Source organism: Neovison vison, chromosome 9 (genome assembly GCF_020171115.1).
Source record: "Neovison vison isolate M4711 chromosome 9, ASM_NN_V1, whole genome shotgun sequence".
Lineage (NCBI taxonomy): Eukaryota > Metazoa > Chordata > Mammalia > Carnivora > Mustelidae > Neogale > Neogale vison.
The window spans coordinates 6,079,055-6,097,709 of record NC_058099.1 but is presented as its reverse complement, the minus strand read 5'-3'; the positions used below and the strand labels follow the sequence as shown (position 1 = coordinate 6,097,709).

Below are 18,655 nucleotides of genomic sequence, written 5' to 3'. Positions count from 1 at the left end.
GTGAGGGGGCCTGGAGGTCCTCTACTCTGTGGCCATCTTCCCACGCTCTATGGATTCCAGTGGTTAGCTTCATGATAAATGACCAAATGGCAAGTCAGGAAATACATTTTAGGGGAACAAAATGCCATAGAAATGTGTAGAACAGACCAAACTGGGGGTTACTTTGGCACAACACCCCTGCCCATGGTTAGTTGATCCAAGGTCAAGATATCTGATCCAGGTTGGGCCAATCAGATTCTCTCTCTACAAGGACAGGGCCAGAGCATGAAGGTTCCAGAGCTCCTGCCACTGTGTCCTACACACCCTACCCCTCACACCTTTTCACAGATATGAGATAGATAATTTACCCGTTTCACATATGCTGCATTCTGTCTTTCGAGCATTTCTGTCCAGCAAGTGCAATTTACACACTTTCACAAACCAACTTCAGTTTAGGAGAATTAAAGCTCGTGTGATTATGATTTTTACAACATCACTGATTGTCAGACAGTAGCACAAACAAAACTGCTTTTTTTTTTTAAACAAAAGAAACCTTTTATTTTAGATTTACAGAAAATCTGCAGATAGTACAGTGAGTTTCCATATAGCCTTCAACCAGTTTCCCCAATTATCAACATCTTAATGTTAAGGGCTCCTTTCTCATGATCCAGCTACTTCCCAAAGGCCCCTCCTCCTAAAACTGTCAGAGTCAGAATAGGAATTTGGGGGGATGGGAACATTTAGTCTATCGTGGCATATCTGGCCCTCAGTTCAGAGATTGTATGCTATGCTTGGATGTTAAACATGTTTACTGAGCGCCTACTGTATATGTTGCACAGTTCTGAGAGTTAGAGAAACAGAACACAGCAGATAAGGTCCCTCTTGAAGCCCTCAGTCCAGTGCAAGAGACGGACTGTAAAGTTTCTTCCGACGAGATAAACACAACACCAGGCAAAGTGGGTGCAAGGCAAGATTTATTAAAAACACTCTCTGGCGAAGTTTCAGGGCTCAGGAGAAGGGGAGCCAGGAAAGTTGCGCCGGGAGGAGGTGGGCACCCAAGGGTGAGGTTCCGCGACTCTGGAAAGCAGAGTGGCAGAAGTCGCGCCCAAGGCAGGGAGAAGGGGGCTTTTAAGGGGTCTCGAGGGGAGCTCAGGGGTCTTTTGGCAAGTTTCCCTTATTTGGATATTTCGCCTGCTCGTCAGGGTCCCATTGGTCCATGGGAGCCCGGGGCGGGAGGGTCTTGGATTCCTGCTTGGGCCTTTGTTCTCCTGTCCGAGCTCAGGTCTTGTGGCGGGAACTTTCGCCATCTTAAGTAGCCCTTTCTGCCAGCCCAACATGGACAATAGGAAAGGACACAAACAGGGTGATAGGGACAGTGGGCCACGAGAGGTGGAGGTGGGGTTACTTTAGATAGAGCAGGTGGGCCTCAAGCTGAGGCCTGAAAGATCTTAGCCAGGTGAGACTCTGAAGCAAGAGTCCAGGCAGAAAGAACGGGATGCTCAGGAGAGAGACGAGGCTGTGGGTTTGAGAACAAGGAGGTATGTGGGATGTGAAGGTCTGAGAGGAAGGCAGGGGCACATCAGGTAGAGCTTTGAGGTCGGAATAAAAAAGGTGGATTTTTTCTTAAGGGATTTTGGAAGCCATGGACAGGCTGAATGCAGGAGTGACATGATCCCATTTGTCGTGAAAATGTTGGGTCCCCAATGTTGGGTCCCCCAATAATGGGTCCATGGTCAAAGGAGCAAGACTGATACAAAGCGAAGGTCCAGCAAAGCTTTATTTCGCACCAAGCATCGAGAATCAAACCGACCGTCAAACAGATCGGTCAGGGCCGCCCCTTACAGAGTGAGGACAACCCCTCCCAGCCTCACAGACTAACTTTTATAGAACAAAGGCCATGTAGTTGAGCCTGGCCACACACAGCCAATGAGATTGCAATACAGAGAAAGCTGCACAGTCATGCTAGGTCACACATGGGTGGCCAATTGACAATTCACCCCATAGTAGACATTTGCACTAGCCTATCACCTTGGTGAGAATTGCCCCCCCCCAAAAGGCGGGGCCCACACTCGGTAGCTAGGGAGACAGTATGCGCGCTTTACTGATTGACTGTCTCCACCCGACTCATTCCTGCATTTCCAGCTGTTATCTCCACCTGACCTGAGCCACCCTTGTATTTGGGCTTTGTTAGCTGGGACTGGTTTCCTGGACTTGCTTTTTAAATAAGTTCCCCTGGGGGGAGGGCAGGGTCAATTTAAGTTTTACGGCTTAAACAACAAAATGGCTGTTCCACCGAGGTGGGGGCGCTCTGGCTAAATAGGCCCTTACAAAAAGACCACCTGTCTCCGTCACGGACCGTACAGATCCAGGAGGAGTGCAGAGGCAGGGGACCCCCTACAGGGCTACCGTGGCCATCCATGATGGAGGCTTGGACTGGGGGTGGCCAAGGAGATGGAGATGACTGAAGATCTTGGGAGAGGTTTTGAACATGGGGTCAGCAACCTGCCGATGGATTAGAGGCGGAGGACTGGGGGAGAAAACAATCCGGGACAACCACTAGCTTTGGGTCTATGCAGCTGGTGGAAGACGGGTCCACTTCCTGAGATAAGGACCATGGGGGGAGGGACATTTGCAGAAAACAGTCAAGTTTTCTGTTTGACTGTCTGGGTACTGAGATGTCTGGAGAATAGCCAAATGGAGATGTCCAGTGTGCAGCCAGGTGCAGGGTCTTGAGGGAGAAAGCTGGGGCCTCTCACCCAGGGGCAGAGCAGGGAGACAGAAGGGGTCTAGAAGAGAGCGTCAGGGCAGGTCAGGACTGTAGGGTGGGAGACAGGGAAGGTGTGGCAATGAAGAGGCTGACGGTGGAGAGAAAGAAGGCCATTTTGCAAGAGAACAAAGTTCTGGGTCCATATGTATGTCCTTTCCTGGGAGCTACTAATCCAGAAGGGAGGGTATTTAAAGTAAATGCAGAGTTAACATGGGGATGAAGAGTCAATGCCTTTGGGGCACCTGAGTGGCTCAGTTGGTTAGGGGTCTGCCCTCAGTTTGCAAAGGTCATAGTCCCAGGGTCCTGGGATCAATCCCCGCCTCAGGCTCCCTGCTCAGCGGAGAGCCTGCTTCTCCGTCTTCCTCTGCTGCCACTCTGCCTACTTGTGCTCTCACACTGCCAAATAAATAAATAAATGAAATCTTAAAAAAAAAGAGAGTCAATGCCTTCTAAGCAGGGTATGATTTCCAGGGAGGGGTCTTCACATGGCGTTTGCTCATACATACATACATAGATCGACACTGAACATTTTCATCATAAGTTTATATGGTTACAAAAGACCCAATTTCCTGTCTAGTACATTAACATTTTAAGATGATACTTTGCTCTTCTAGCATACCCAACGGAATCTAAGCCCACAGCAATTTTACTCATTGTTCAGGTCTCAAGTGAGGTAGGAGAGGAGAGCCTCCCCAAACCTGCAGACTGAGTAAGGTGCCTCCTCTGGGCGTCGCACATCACACCACGGACCGCACTGGCGGTGACCCACCAGCCGCCCGTCTGTCTTCCTCGCCCCAGACAGGGAACTCTGCGAGGCGCGGGCCTCTGCCCTGCTCCCGCTGTGTCCCCAGCACGCGGCACCGAATCTGACACTGAGCCAGTGCTCATCAAACATCTGTCGAGCGGCTGGCTGAGGGGTCAACACAACCCGTTTCAGGAAAGCCTGGGCCAAGATCCCCTGGACCAGTCTCCTCACTGAGCCCAACAGCCAGGGTGGTCTCCGTTCTGCCCCCGCCGCTCCCCGAGGCCATCTTCCGTGGCCCCCCACGGCCTCCTGCACAGAGCGCGGACTCCCCACGGCGCCTGCAGGGTTTCCCTTTCCAGCCTCCCCTAGCGCCGCGTCCTCGTTCTCGCCGGCCTCCAGCGCGGGAAATACTCCCCCACACCGCACTGTCTGCTCTCCGGGCAAGCGTTCCACTGCTCCCGTCTTGCTCGAGAGGCTCCTCGAGTTCTCAGCTTAGACGGAAGCCGTCCCTGCTCCCCGGGCCCCGGGCTGCTCCCACCGCCTGCCTGGGGGCCGCGCACGGCCAGGACCGATCCCCGCTGCTTCCCTGCGGTCCTCCCAGCACCCGCCGAAGGGCCGGCCTCGCAGCCTGCGCAAGGCCGCGACGGGCTGCGGCTCTGACCGTGCGCCGGGGCCCAGCACTCCTCGTGCCGCCCCCGGGTGGGCCCGCAGAGCGCAGCCCGGCCGTCTCAGGAAGGCAGGCAGGTGGGCAGACATGGGAAGGCTCCCTGCAGCTCCAGGGGGACAAAGCCAAGTGCGGGGGCTCGGAAAAGGTCTAGGACACAGAACCGGGAGAAGCAGGCATGGGGTTCGCGAAAGCCGAAGCACCGGACAGCTCTGCCGCCCCGCACAAAGATGGCGGTACAAAGCCCCGCCTCCGCCAATATGGCCGTCCCGGGGTAGGAGGCGGGGCAAGGGGGGGGTGCGGGGCGGAAGTGACGCAGCCGGAAATCCGGCCTGGCTCTTGGCTGGCGGGCAGTACGGCGCGGAGGCTAGCGGGCTACGAGTGGGGCGATGTGGCGGGCTGCTCGCCTGGGACGTGGGGTGGCCCTGGGGCTGCTGCTGACGGTCCACGCGGTGGCGGCGTTCGAGCCCATCACCGTGGGCATCGCCATCGGGGCCGCGTCGGCGCTCACCGGCTACCTGTCCTACAAGGACATTTACTGCCGCTTCGCCGAGTGCTGCCGCGAGGAGCAGCGGCTCAACGCGTCGGGTAGGGCGGGTCGGCCCGCGAGGGGCGAGGCGCTCACCCTGAGCTGGGCGGGGGCGGGGGGCACCGACGGGGTCTTGGTCCGAAATCCAGCCCTGGAAGCCCTGCTCTCTGACACCCACGCTCCAGATCGTGGAGATCTGCCTAAGTTCCTTAAACGCCCCGGATTCCCTGCGAGTACAGTAAGAAGAAGCGAAAGCCCCGCGCCCAGCGCTTTGCACCATGTCAGTCCTATTAAGTAGTTTTCATACGTGCGGCGGCTACCCTGAAAGCCCACACTCAGCCCTTGGTTTTCTTACAAGCCAGCAGGGGCGGCTGGGGCATAGCCTGTAGCTCGGTCAAGAGAAGGCTAATCCTTGGATGGACGAACACGTTAGCTTCCTTATCAGACACTGGAGTATTGAGGATGACATCCGTCTAATGCATATCCTTGGAAGTGGCATCGTGTGACTTTCAACCCGAGGTTCTGCCTCCGGGCCAGCCCTGGGGTTGGGCAGACGCCCTGCTGGACCGCTTGCTAATAACGTGCCTCTCGCTTTGGCCAGCTGGGGAAAGTGCTGCTCTTCTGGTGCCTGTCTAATGTGTGTTTTTCTCTCTGTTCTCCGGCTGGCTTTTGCAGCCCTCAAGCTGGAATTAGAGGAGAAGCTGTTTGGGCAGCATCTGGCCACAGAGGTGATTCTCAAGGCGCTGACGGGCTTCAAGAACAACAAAAATCCCAAGAAGCCGCTGACTCTTTCCTTACATGGCTGGGCCGGCACAGGCAAGAATTTTGTCAGCCAAATTGTGGCAGAAAATCTTCACTCAAAAGGCCTGAAGAGTAACTTTGTCCACCTGTTTGTCTCCACGCTGCACTTTCCTCACGAGCAGCAGATAAAACTGTACCAGGCAAGAGAATCCCTTTATCCCGCCCACCGGACACTAGGACTGGTCTGGGCAACCTGCTCACTAACTCTGGCCTCTGATGCTTCCCTTTGCACTGCAGTAGCCCTGGGCCCCCACTGAGTTAAGGCACGCTTGTCCCCAGTAACGCTTTGCTGTTGCAGAGCTCTCCTACAACGTTTTTCTCGTTTGATTCCAAAATGATACAGTAGGGCAGGAAACGTTATTTCCATTAAAAGAGCCATGAGGGGATTTGCGCCTTACAATCTCTCTGTCCTTGTAGCAAGTCAGAAACTTGGGCCCAAATCTCCAGATTCGAGGTTTCTGCGGCAGCGGCCACGTTCTACAATGAATGAGCGTGTTCGGTGTTTCTGTCCCGGCCCCTGGTGAAGCGGAGCCCTCTTAAATGATTGGTTCTGATGTGGTTTCATTGAGGTCTCCCACCAATGGCGCAGCATCGGCAGTTAGGGCTGTAGACCAGAGGATCCCGCCCCACCCAGTCGCTTTTATTTTCTTTCTTTACATTCAAATCCTTGGCATTGCTTTCACTCTTCAAATGCAAGCCTCAAAGAACTGACTCTTAAGCCCGTTCATCCTTTGGAGATACTTTGTCTACATTTAATTTATATTAAGTTGTCTACGGTCGTCTTTGTAAAGGTTAATAGTTCTGCTGTTGGGGGAGGACCTGAATGAGAAACAGAAACTGAACTGAAAGGGAAGTGAAAGTGGCTCTTTGCCGCACAGACGGAGCCCGAAGATTGCTGGAAAGAAGGAATAGTTATTGTTTTTCCAAATCCTTTCATGAACCTCTAGAAATACAGTAATTAGATGAGGGGCCTCTAGAGCCTTTCACGTTTTGGGGTAGAGGACTTGTTGCTTCGTTGTCTTCGTCTTGGGAAAGCATAGGGCAAAATGCTTTCCATGAGGTACCAGCTCTTTTGTTCACTGCGTCAGTCCAGATGCTGGTTTGGGGCACTGTGCAAGCCTGTTTCAGTTTCCAGTTGCTTATCCCTCCGTCTGTCTGCTAAAATTAACTTGAGCCTTCAGGCCATGGTGAGCTGATCGGCTGCTTAACCGTGACTGAGGAATATTCATGTTTCTTGCTCCTCTTATACCTTTAAAAAGTCACACTCCGCACATTACTTGAGTTAGGTGCTAAGGTGCAAAGAGGTGTTTTTCCTGTCAGCTTCCACTTTTTACAGATAAAGTTACGGAAAAGCTGTTAACCCAGCGCATGGATGTTAGGATGCAGTTTCCGAGAGCTCTTCCTGAAGGCCCAGAGAGCCCCGATTTGCCCTCTTGCGGAGTGGGGGAACAGTGCTGTGCTTGTCCTCCCCTCAGCACCTCCTTTGAGCCTCTGCACCCTCTTTCTTTTATGGTTGGTCTAGGACCAGTTACAAGGATGGATTCGGGGTAACGTGAGTGCGTGTGCGAACTCCGTGTTCATATTTGACGAGATGGACAAATTGCACCCCGGGGTCATCGACGCAATCAAGCCGTTTCTCGACTACTACGAGCAGGTGGATGGCGTGTCTTACCGGAAGGCCATCTTCATCTTTCTCAGGTCAGCGCGAGGTGGTTTCTTGGGGGCACACAAGGCACTCATTCTCCCGGTGCTAGAAGGAGGTCCTGGCAACCGTGAGCTTTCCGTTGCCCAGGGACAGAGGTGCCTGGTGAAAGTAAATGTTTTATTTCTTTTACTTTGCGGTTGCTACCATCGGCGTGGCAAGGAGTGGGAGGGCCTGAGAAAATGAATTAGATATTACCGGTAACTGGCAGTTTTGTTACCTGCCCATGCATCCGAGGCTTATCAGAAGTCAGTGTTGTGCAAGTTCTCGAAAAGCAGATTTCAAGCTCCGTGAAGGCAGACGCTTATTTTGTCCTTGTCCAGGAGCACTTAGTAAATACTCCTCCAGTTAAGAAGAAACCTCAGAGCAGGTGTGATTCTTGATTGGACACAGAGTCTTACCACGTAATTTTTACTCTGCTTCTTTGGCAAATTCAGCAATGCCGGTGGGGACCTCATAACTAAGATTGCCCTTGACTTTTGGCGGGCGGGAAGAAAGAGGGAAGACATTCAGCTGAAGGACTTGGAACCCGTGCTGTCTGTCGGAGTCTTCAACAATAAACACAGTGAGTCTCCCAGGCGGAGGAACCCCCGACCCTGCCAGCGGAGCCCCCTCCTCCTCTACACCTTAGTCTACAAAGCCTCCGGGTCCTTGTGCCTCTCTGGCTTCGCTGAAGTAGGGATGTCCCATAACAGAAGCAAGGTAGTGAGGGTAACCTTTTTTTTCTTTATTAAAGATTTTATTTATTTATTTGACAGAGAGAGATCACAAGTAGGCAGGGAGGCAGGCAGGAGTGGGGGGAAGCAGGCTCCCTGCTGAGCAGAGAGCCCGATGTGGGGCCCGATCCTAGGACCTTGAGATCATGACCTGAGCTCAAGGCAGAGGCTTAACCCACTGAGCCACCCAGGCGCCCCTAGTTGGGGTAACCTTAACAGACTTGTTGCACGCTTGATAAAAAGAGAATCTCGAGGGGGTAGAGACGGGAAGAATGTACTGTGGGCTGGGATCAGAATGGGCCCTATGAGAGCAGCAAGCTAGGCCAGGTGGCAGGGACAGCGATGGGAAGACCCAGCTGTGTCTTGCTTTGCAGGTGGCCTGTGGCACAGCGGACTGATAGACCGAAACCTCATCGATTACTTCATCCCCTTCCTCCCCCTGGAGTACAGACACGTGAAGATGTGTATACGGGCGGAGATGAGGGCCCGCGGCTCTGTCATAGATGAGGACATTGTCACCAGAGTGGCAGAGGAAATGACTTTTTTCCCCAAAAGTGAGAAAATCTACTCAGACAAGGGCTGCAAGACCGTGCAGTCACGGTTGGATTTTCACTGACGTCTGACTCAAGTGGGGTAAGAGGCCGCTGGGAGCTCAGCAAATGAGGATCTTGCCTTCCGGAAGCACTTTGAAGCCCTGTGTGGGGTTTGCACTTTGCACCTGTGGACTTTCGGGACGTAGAAGTTTCTGAGAGTTGAGTTTTGAACAGACACTAACCTACTGAGTGTACTTGTCACCTTGGACTGGACAGCCGTCCATCTGTGAACTGCGGTGGACGATGAACTTCTAAAATCCTGCCCCTACCCCCCTTGCTGACCTTGACAGAAGTGCCTTGCAAACAGCTGTGTGGGATCTAGGACCCATTCTGACCCCACGGCACCCACACCTCAGAAGCTGCAGCTCTAACTCAGGGAGTGCAAGGGCCCTGTGACAACCTGGGGAGCATTCGGTTTGCACTTGCTGAAAACCTCTGAGAGTGTTCACTGGCTTTTCACTTGAAATCGGTGGCACCTTCAGGCACAGGCAGTGTCCAGGGAGATGCGGGCCTGCACACTAGGAGCATCCTCGACCAGGCGACCTCGCTGCCTGTGGCGTGGGGTCTCTGGCCGAGGCCTCTGCAGCAGCACAGGACCGGCTGCCTCACGGTCTGTCCATTGGTCTGGCTGGTCCTGGAATTCCTTTGCCTTCTCTCACTTGGTGTTGATCTCGGTCTTCCTGGTACCTCTTCTGCTCCTGAACTTCAGTCGCTGCTAGATTTGCACCCAGTTGCATGTCATCACGAGAGTCCAATCAGAATGAGGCCCTCGGTTTTGCATTTGAGTCCTCTGTTCCCGCGGCGAGATGTCAGTTACAGTGTATGCGTGGGTTGATCCCTCACTTTACTCCAGAGAATCATCTGAAGTCCACAGGACAAGCTCGGTCTCCGTGGATGCTACGTGCCAGAGCGGTCAGCCGGCGGGTTCTGCGGTGCCAAAGAAATGTCGGCATTGGACACCAGAAATGCTAGAATTCTCAAGGATATGTAGGTTTTTTATGATGTTTTTACTTGTGAATCTTGTATAACAGAAAAATACAGGACGTGGCTTATTTTAAAATGTGGGAAGGATACCAAAAAATGGAGTAACTGCCTATTCTTTTATCAGAAACTCTTTACAAAAGCTATGCATTTTTATCCTTCAGTGCATGGCAATAGCTGGGCGAAGTTGGAGGTCAGATGAAGTCCATGTGACGCGGCTGGTCCCGGGTGTCCCCTGAGGACGAGCACCCTCTCTGGCTGGACCGTGCTGGCAACTGGGAAATAAGACGATCCAGCCTGTGTGAATTGGGGTGTGTGTGTGTGTGTGTGTGTCAGTGTCACAGCTGTGACCTGACCAGAGACCCTTGAGAAGAACAGCGTGCAGTGTGGTTCTATGTGAGATGCGGAAGGGACATCTTCATGACGCAGGAGTGCCTTACAGAGGGTCACTTTTAGTCTTTTAAAAATGCTAAGTTAAGGGACGCCTGGGTGGCTCAGTCAGTTAAGCGTCTCTGCCTTTGGCTCAGGTCATGATCCCAGGGTTCTGGGATGGAGCCCTGCGTCGGGCTCCCTGCTCAGCGGGGAGCCTGCATTTCCATTTCCCTCCGTCTGATGCTTCCCTTTCTTGTGTGCTTGCTTGCTCTCAGATTTAAAAACACAAAAAAAGCCCAGTTAAGGCTTAAAATTTTTTGTACCTGTTCTCGCCCCGAAGCCGAGTTCCAGCTCTTTCCTAACCCCTCGAGTGTCTGGTCCGGGAGAGACAAGGTTTTCCCGGTTCACGGTGATGCAATTCACTCACCACGTGTGAGCCACCTTTGGACTTGCACCTGGAAGAGGCCACGACTGGCTACATCCTCCCTCACCCGGTGTAAGAGGTAGACAGGAACTTGAACTGACCTACTGAATACGAAATAAAGGCTACATTTTCTCCTGTGACGTGTCACTTACAAACTTTTTTGTTTTCCCTAGTTTATTCGGTAACTCTGAACAGTTTGAGCTTGGGAGAAATGCTGTCCAGCAGCTCGGGGTGTCATGCGCACCACATCCCAGACCAGCTGGCGGGGAGTCGGCGTCACTTGGCCAGTATTTACCTTCAGGGCTGGCCCCCCCACTACCACCCACACGCACAGTGACACTGGACTGTGACGGGTTCTGTGCCACAGTTGCATGGATAAAAACTCCAGGGAGAGCTGGGCTTCTTTCTAGCAAGTGTTTGCTCCTGAAGCTGGCGTAGGAAGGGAACTGAGGCAGTGGGGAAACAGGGCTTCCTGCTGACCTTCTGCACCCAAGCAAGGCCGGGCTCGAGCCGGAAGCCCGCACCGTCCGGTGAGATCCTTGCTCGAGCGCAGTCCACAGCGCTTCTCTGTCGGCAGATGGTTAATACCAACCCCCTTTCCAGGACTGAGGACAAGCCAGCTACTTTCTAGAAAGTTCAAACCCAGCATCCCACCCGCTCCCACCATTTCTTAACTGAAGGTGCTCAAGTCCCGAGACAGAACTTTCCAGGTCTGTTCCCAGCCTCGTGCAGTTTCCACTTCGCCCTCATCTACAAAGACTGAACTTGCCAGATGGAAGTCAGGGGACTCCCATGTTCCCTATGGAGGGGCGCCCAGGTGCTGGGGCTGACATCTGAAAGTCATTAGCCCGATCGATCTGTGACCGCTGGCGACAGGACGACAGGTCAGCTTCTCCACATCAAGAACCTTCCAACATGGGGCATCTGGGTGGCTCAGCCGGTTAAGCCTCTACCTTCCACTCCTGTCATGATCCCAAGATCCTGGGATCCAGCCCTGTATCAGCCTCCCTGTTCAGGGTGGTCGGCTTCTCCCTCTCCCTCTGACCCTCACCCCTGCTTATGCTCCTGCTCTCTCTCAAATGAATGAATAAATCTTAAAACTTCCAACACTTGCAGCCGTCCAGACTTAGGAGGCCTGGATGCCCTTAAAGAGCCTCTCTGGGGCCAGGTCCCGCAAGACAAAGGGGTCCTGGGGCGACAAGTGCCAGCTGGTCCTCTGGGCCTGCAAAAAATGGGTCTGTGAGCACTTTGGTGCCACAGCCCACAGGGGCTTCCCCCACCCCTGCTGTAGGTGCACAAGGGTGCCGCGGACACCAAGGTACGCCTAGTCCCCTGTAGCTGAGGCTGTGTCTCTGGACTTGAACTCCATAGCTGGGTGTCAGGAGCTCCGTGAAGCCCAGTGCTGCTAAGGAGAAAGCAAGAGCCATCGGGAGGCTCAGAGGCCTCGGGTTAGGCTGTGCATTGCATCTGCAGGATCTTCATTCACAGCTGAAGCACCTAAGACCTACGGTGGAGGCTTTTTCCCTCCTTTAAGATGTATTCACAAGTTGTACACAATATCATTGTAAAACGGTAGCTCTTCTTTAGTTATAAGTAAAAACACTGTTCTTGGCATCCACAGGGTAGACTGGGAGGAGGGCAGGCAGTTTAACTTACAAGTTTTGGGAGTTCTCATTAACAAGAACTAGCAACAAGCATAGTTTTTAAAAATATGGCCGAACTTGCCAGACGACGTTTGTGGGGCTCGTTCGGGAATGGGAAGCAGAGAAGGGTCCTCCTTTGCAAGGCTGAAGCCTGGCAAGTGAGAAGCTGGAAATACTTCTCTCCCGTGGAAACTCTGTTTCTAACAATGTTCACAATGTTGCTATTCCCACAGTTCACAATGTTACGGAGATCAAAACCCTTGGAAAGGGGATTTAAGGCTTATCTGTGACTTGCCTCAGTGTGTCCCCTCTTACACACTCGTGATTTTATCTCAACACTTTAGTGCAGGGCGCCTGGGTGGCTCAGTGGGTTAAAGCCTCTCCCTTCAGCCCAGGTCATGACTCCAGGGTCCTGGGATCGAGCCCCAAATCAGGCTCTCTGCTCTGAGGGGAGCCTGCTTCCTCCTCTCTCTCTGCCTGCCTCTCTGCCTACTTGTGATCTCTATCAAATAGATAAATAAAATCTTAAAAAAAAAAAAAAACAACACTTCAGTGCCCCTCGCAATGGTCAGCCCAAGATAGGTCTGATCACTGCTCCTGCCTCGGTCCCCAGTTATGTCATCTTAGGGACTACGTGCTAAGGACCCGGGCCTGGACTTCTTTGCAGTAAAGACATCACAGTATACGATATGGTGACAGGAACTTTAAAAAAACAAAGAACACGAAGCCAGCAATGTAGAGTCTGAAAAGTTTCTCATAATGTTAAAAACCATTTTAAATAAAGTTACGACATTTTCAGTAAAACTTAAGACGTCCTTCCCTGAAACAGAAACACTTGAAATTAAAACATGATTTTTAAAAAAATCATGAGCCGTGGGCCGAGCAGACTGGGAGCTGCCTGCTTCCTCCGCTAAAGGCTCCTGGGGCTGTTCCGAAGTCCACGATCTGTAGGGTCTGATGCCATCAAGCTTCACTGGATGAAAACGGCCCAGGAAAATGCCCGTCCTGTCCCACAGGAAGCGTTTCCTCAGTCCTCTTCCAGAGGACAGGGCCGGGGAGGTCCGGGAAGAGAGCCGTGTGCTGAGTTCCTTCTCCGACTCGAAGCAGTGACTCCAGGCCGCCGTCAGTCATCGTAGTAGTAATCTAACTTGGTGAACACGGTTTTGCAGCCTTTGTCAGAGAAAACTCTCTCCTCTTTGGGGAAAAATGTCATCTCGTCAGCCACTTTGGTTACAATGTCCTCGTCAATTTCAAAGCCTCGGGACTGCATTTCGACCCTGATGCACATTTTTAGGTGTTTATATTCCAGGGGGAGGAAGGGAACAAAGTAATCAATGAGATTTCGGTCAATCAGGCTGCTATGCCAGAAGCCACCTGGGAAAAAGAGAAAGGTGGTGTTCGTCATTGTCCACCTGACCGCCTATCCATCGGACACACGTCCACCGGGCGTCTGTTGGGGGCCAGACCCGGAGGCGGAGCCCGCCATCTAGTGAGTCCCGCGTAACCCGGGAGCTCAATGCCTCCACGGAAGCCAAGCACAGGAGCCACGGGCTCAGGCTCAGGGGGGCCCCTCAGATGCACCTACAGATCCGAAGCAGGAGAGAGGCGCACCAGCCCAGAGTGCCGGGAACACGCAGAGAGGCAGGGCGGTGCGCAGGGAGCGGGGACCAACTTTCCAGGCTGGCAGAGTTTCAGAGAAAGTGCCAGGAGAGATGCTTCCCCAAAGGCACCTTATCAAGACAAACTCGGGGGTGGTTAGCGGCTCTGTTATGAATATCAAAACACCTTTATGGCTCTTGTCCCTTCGGAAATTCTGAGCACTTTAGATCTGTGCCCGAAGGCAGAGAGCAAATACTATTTCTCATTACAAATCCTAACTGGAGCATCCGCTCTCCTCTCCCAGCAGCGCTTTGCACACAACTGGTGCTCAATAAAGATCTCACTGCCTGGCTGAGGTGAAGTTGGCCGTGGGAGGAAACAGAACGAATGGCCGAGCAGTAACAAGGGGGGCAGCTCCTTTCCTGAAGGCCTGCTCTGCGTCGGGCAAGCCCTGGGCCCTGGGCAGACCCGGGCGCTGCCCTCAGGGGTTCAAACCCGACAAGGCAGTACGCGGACGATTTCAGATAGTGCCTGGGGCTCTGAGCGCCCAGATGGGGCGAGCGGGCAAGGAGGGCAGGTTACTTGGCCAGAGTGGGCAGACATGGCCCGGCTGAGGAGGTAACCTCTGGCAGGAAGCAGCACCAGAAGAAACGGACTATCGGAGAGTGTTCTGGCGGAACAATGATCTCAGATGGGGTCTCCTGAAAAACCATCTACGAACCGCTCCCCAGTTTGTACCCTCGGCCTGACTGCCCCACTGGCGCCCCCCGCCCCGCACCCCACTGGAACGGCCAGCCGTGTGCCCCGCATCTCTACGAGGGTGCCTCGCTCACGGTCCACACCGGTCTCCAGCTCGCACCCGGCCCCACACACTTGCAACTCTGCACTGTGTCCCCCGAAATGGCCGCGCCACCCTTGCACAGATCCAGCGGGATCCCCGAGTCGGTGCTCTCGCATTCCCACACCAATCCTTTGGGAAATCTCGTTCTACCTTCTGTAGGTTTCTCCCTTCAAAACGCATCCTCAGCCCGCTGTGTCTCCCGATTCTACTGATGGCATGAGGGGCCGGGCCACCAGCGTCTGTCCCCCAAGCCGCTGCACAGCTTCCACCCAGGGTCCCTGCCCTGGCTGCCCTCAGTCTACTCTCCCCCCAGGACCCAGCGTGGTCCTGTTAAAACCAAGTCTGGTCATGACGCTGTTGCTCAAAACAACCCAGGGGCTCCCTCCTCCTTTGGGAGTCAAACCCAAAGCCTCCCTAGGGCCCTCCAGGCCTTCGATGACCAGCAGCCCCAATGCAAGCCTTGCCTCTTATCCAAGCCCCTATCCTATTGTTTTTCCTGGACGGCCACAGTCTACACAGTGACCCTACGCATACCCCCGCCTCGGTAACCATGCATGTGCTGGTCCCGCTGATGGAATGCGGTTCCCTGTGGTAGCCACATGGCTCACTCCCTCAGTCCTTGGCTCAGTTCAAGTGTTACCCTCACGATGAGCCATCCCCGAGCGCGCCACTGGAAACTGCAGCCTATACTCACTCCGGCACCCCCAAACCTCCATCACTGACTTACTTTTTACCTACTGGAGAGGAAGAGATATCTCCACCTTTATACAGATACCGAAATCCATCATCTGATGCCTTTCCTTCCTTCCTTATGATTATTGGGATAAAAATTTGCTTTTGTTCATTGCTCTGAGGATAAGGATTTGCTTTTGTTCATTGTTATGTGCCCGGTTTCTGAACCAGTACCTGCCACCGAGTAGGTGCTCAGTGAACACCTGTGGAATGCATGAATGAGTTCAGCCATCTGCCTGGGGCCGCGATCAGTAAATAGCTGAGCCAAGTCTGCTTGATTCTGAAGCTTATACTCAGGAACTCATTGTTAATTCCCCAGAATGTGGGTCCCAAGCTACCAGCCTCAATTGCTAAAGCATTCAGGCTTAAGGTTTCTAGTGCATGTGTTCGTACTGTTTGGCATGCCAACGAACCACCTAATAGATTACAAAATACCCAGGCTTTCATCAGTAATATTCCGCCTGCACAAACGGACACACAACACCCTGTTTGTGTATTTCTACAGTCGAAGAAGTTTCTTGTTTCAAAGGAGAACTTTTGTTTTCTAAGCTCAAAAGGAACCTGAAAAGAGCAGACTTCAATGGTAACAGTCAGCCTGTGTGGCTCCCAGGTTACCAGGTGAGTCATTTTGCATCATGGGGAATTCTCATCGCCAAGGGTTCAAGGTCAAAGGTGTGTGTGTTCACCAGAAAAATCACGAGCTGGGCAGTGAAAAGCTCAGCTCTGGGGACCAGAGACACCAAACAGGCTGGGTGGCCTTGGGCAAGCAGCTCCCTCTAGGCCTCCATTTCCTTGCAGATGAAGACAGTTTCTACCCCTAGAGTTACTGTGGAGATCAAAGGAAATCTGCAGGTCGAGTGTTCAACACAGCGCCCAGTGCAGAACACGGGCCCACTGCTGCTTGGCTCTTGATCTCGCGCGCAGAATCTCAGAGCTTCAGGACAGCACACAGGAGGAAGGGACCCAACAGACCCTCTCCTCTGGAGGCACCCCCAACAGCCTTCCTTGCTCACCTGGCTGCTTTTATTCCATAAAGGAAAAGGATTTAGCTAAAGAAAACACGGACAGTCACCTAAAGTTTAACACAGAGTCTTCTGAGAAATTCTGCCTCAGTAGATCAGGGAAGGGACTGAGAATGGGCCTTGCTAGCCAGCTCCCAGGCCATGGCCAGGCTGAGGACCTACAGCTCAGGGACGCAGGATCACGAATGTGATGGGTTAGGAGCGCCGGCACTTACTATTCTTGTTATTGAAGGCTGACACGGACAAGGCTGGCTCCATGTCCTTGAGCTTGATCTCCTCCCTCTGCTTCCCACTTCTCCAGAAATCTAAAGCCACGTCTGTGATCCTTTCGGCTCCAGCATTGCTACAACAGAATTCCGGGGAGTGAGGACTGGGTTTTGTGCCAAAGCCCATGGACTTGGGCTCAAAGAGTTCTTCAAACAGGTCCCGGCCCCGACCTTACCTGAGAAATATGAAGATGGCTTTCTGGTAGGAGACCCCGTCCAAGTGGTCATAATAGTCTAGGAAAGGCTTGATGGCATCTATGAGGCCCGCATGCATCTTGTCCATCTCATCGAAGATGAAGATGGACCTCGCGCAGGCACTCACGTTGCCACGGATCCACAACTGTAACTGGTCCTGATTGACAAGGGGCAAAAGCCACTCAGAGTTCTCAGCAAGTGCAGCAAACACGCGGTGCAAGCATCAACTACAACTGTTCGCACGATGGCCCAGTTTACGGAGTGTTTGCTGGGGGTATGGCACCGTGCGAAGACCTTGACACACACAAGCTCCTTGGTTCCTCAGAACTCCCCACAGTGTGCTTTATCATACCCATTTTACAGATAAGGAGGCTGAGGCACACAGCTTCCTCATTTTGCCCAAGATTACAAAATGAGTTTGCAGTAGAGCTGGGATGTGAACCCGGCTCTGCTGCTTCCAGAGTCCCATGTTGATTGTTGTGTGGCTATCCTAGTGGTGCTGTGTCACTGAGTTGCTGGTCCTTGTCATTAAAATGGTGACATTAATAGATATCCTGTGTACACCGGCCTTCTTCAATCCCAAGACTACACAGCTGCCAGGTGGGAGAGTTAGGACTCACAACCAGGTGTGTCTGCCGCCAAAGCCCAGGCTCTTATTGATCAGGGAGTTAAACTGTACAAGCAGTTTCCAACACTTCGGCCGAACAACCTCAGGCCTTTCTAGAAATGCCTCCTCTTTTACAAAATGAGTTACGGGTCCTGACCTTTAGGTTGGATGTGATGACATCCATGCAACCCCACTTCCTTAGTAACCCCACTTACTAAAAAGAGTATTCCTGGAGAGCCCGTTTTCAGCAACCACCACAGAGCTCGGAAGGTGTAACGACTCCACACAACCTCAAACCCTCCCTAACCTCCGCACCTTTCAAAGGGAACCTACACCTGTAGAAGAGACGACTCAGGGCTCACTCACTCCGACACGGAATCCCCAAATCCCACCCACCCCACAAAGACACCGCCACCCCAGCATCATCCAGGAAAAATTCCAAAATTCTGCTCTTGCCTTATACAGCGTGATGTTGGAGGCGTGTGGAAAGTGCAGCGTGGCCACAAACAGGTGGACATAGTCACTGTTCAGACCACCCTCGTAAATATTCTCCGCGATGATCTTGCTGACAAAATTTTTGCCCGTGCCCGTCCACCCGTGCAGAGAGAGGGTCAGCGGTTTCTTCGGCTTCGGGTTGCTTATGAAGCCGGACACGGCATTTAAGATGACCTTCTTTGCAAGATGCTGTCCGAAGAGCTTGCTGTCCAGATCCTTCTGCAGCGCTGGGAGAAACAAAGCCGGTCAGGGAGGGAGTGTCTGCGCGTCTGCCGAAGTCCAGCCGAGTGTACAGGCCGCGAGAGCCCGCGGAACCTGCTAAGCTCGCCGAGCGCGGGCTGAAACGCTGACGTAGGTCAGCACTGGGCCCGCAGGTGGCGGTGGGCCTGGAGGCCTCCCCCGGCCGGCCCTGCCCCTTCTCCGCGCCCCGCTCCGCAGGGCCGCGGTTCGGCCGCCGCTCCGGGCGCGGGAAGACTTCCCACCGCCCCTCTCGCCTCTGGCTGGGAAGAAGCGAAACTCCCGGCGGAGGAAGCGGCCCGGCCCGCAGCCCCCCTGTTCGGTTCTCCGGCCAAATCCGGTCCGTCCGTGGTCGTGGCCTTGAGCCGGGCGCCACTCCGCCCGGGCCGCTCCGGCTGCGGCTCCGACCCCCGACCCCGACCCCCGCCAGCCGCCCGACCCCCGCCTCCGACGCTCGCCCCGCCCGTCCTACCTTCCCGGCTGAGGCTCCGCTTCTGGCCGCAGCACTCCGTGAAGAGGCAGTAGAGACGCGGGTAGATGTAGCCGGTGAGGACGCCGGCCAGGGCCAGTCCCAGGCTGATGGGCTCCACCGCCCGCACCGCCAACGGCGCCAGCAGCAGCAGGCCCAGCGCGGCCCGGCCCAGCTTCATGCCCGGACCCGCGCCTTCCTGCGCGTTCTCGCGCTGCCCCAGGCCGGCGCTACTGCCAGAATGCGCTTCCGGTTCCTCCCTGCCGCGGCCGCCAT

The 18,655-nt window shown here is 53.8% G+C and overlaps 2 protein-coding genes across 2 annotated transcripts; one reads left to right on the top strand and one right to left on the bottom strand.

Moving 5' to 3' along the window:
• Window positions 1-4,508: 4,508 nt before the first annotated feature.
• Window positions 4,509-10,002, top strand: TOR1B (torsin family 1 member B). The gene is made up of 5 exons (XM_044264702.1): window positions 4,509-4,743; window positions 5,360-5,625; window positions 7,008-7,183; window positions 7,625-7,752; window positions 8,278-10,002. Exons 1-5 carry the CDS (start codon window positions 4,545-4,547, stop codon window positions 8,517-8,519), a joined length of 1,011 nt encoding a protein of 336 aa, XP_044120637.1. The 5' UTR covers window positions 4,509-4,544; the 3' UTR covers window positions 8,520-10,002.
• Window positions 10,003-12,652: 2,650 nt separating this feature from the next.
• Window positions 12,653-18,628, bottom strand: TOR1A (torsin family 1 member A). Its single transcript, XM_044264700.1, has 5 exons — window positions 18,383-18,628; window positions 17,635-17,900; window positions 16,553-16,728; window positions 16,326-16,453; window positions 12,653-13,290 (listed from the first exon to the last, which is right to left on the bottom strand). The coding sequence occupies exons 1-5, from the start codon at window positions 18,558-18,560 to the stop codon at window positions 13,040-13,042; spliced, it is 999 nt and encodes a 332-aa protein (XP_044120635.1). The 5' UTR covers window positions 18,561-18,628; the 3' UTR covers window positions 12,653-13,039.
• Window positions 18,629-18,655: the final 27 nt, after the last annotated feature.

What these genes read in the sequence shown, in the direction of transcription:
- TOR1B (XM_044264702.1), top strand. Translation starts at nt 4,545, where the DNA reads ATGTGGCGGGCTGCTCGCCTGGGACGTGGGGTGGCCCTGGGGCTGCTG. An exon ending in GCCATCTTCATCTTTCTCAG is followed by an intron (nt 7,184 to 7,624) that starts GTCAGCGCGAGG and finishes TGGCAAATTCAG; the next exon opens with CAATGCCGGTGGGGACCTCA. An exon ending in AGTCTTCAACAATAAACACA is followed by an intron (nt 7,753 to 8,277) that starts GTGAGTCTCCCA and finishes CTTGCTTTGCAG; the next exon opens with GTGGCCTGTGGCACAGCGGA.
- TOR1A (XM_044264700.1), bottom strand. Translation starts at nt 18,560, where the DNA reads ATGAAGCTGGGCCGGGCCGCGCTGGGCCTGCTGCTGCTGGCGCCGTTG. An exon ending in GCCATCTTCATATTTCTCAG is followed by an intron (nt 16,454 to 16,552) that starts GTAAGGTCGGGG and finishes ATTCTGTTGTAG; the next exon opens with CAATGCTGGAGCCGAAAGGA. An exon ending in AGCCTTCAATAACAAGAATA is followed by an intron (nt 13,291 to 16,325) that starts GTAAGTGCCGGC and finishes TCTTTTTCCCAG; the next exon opens with GTGGCTTCTGGCATAGCAGC.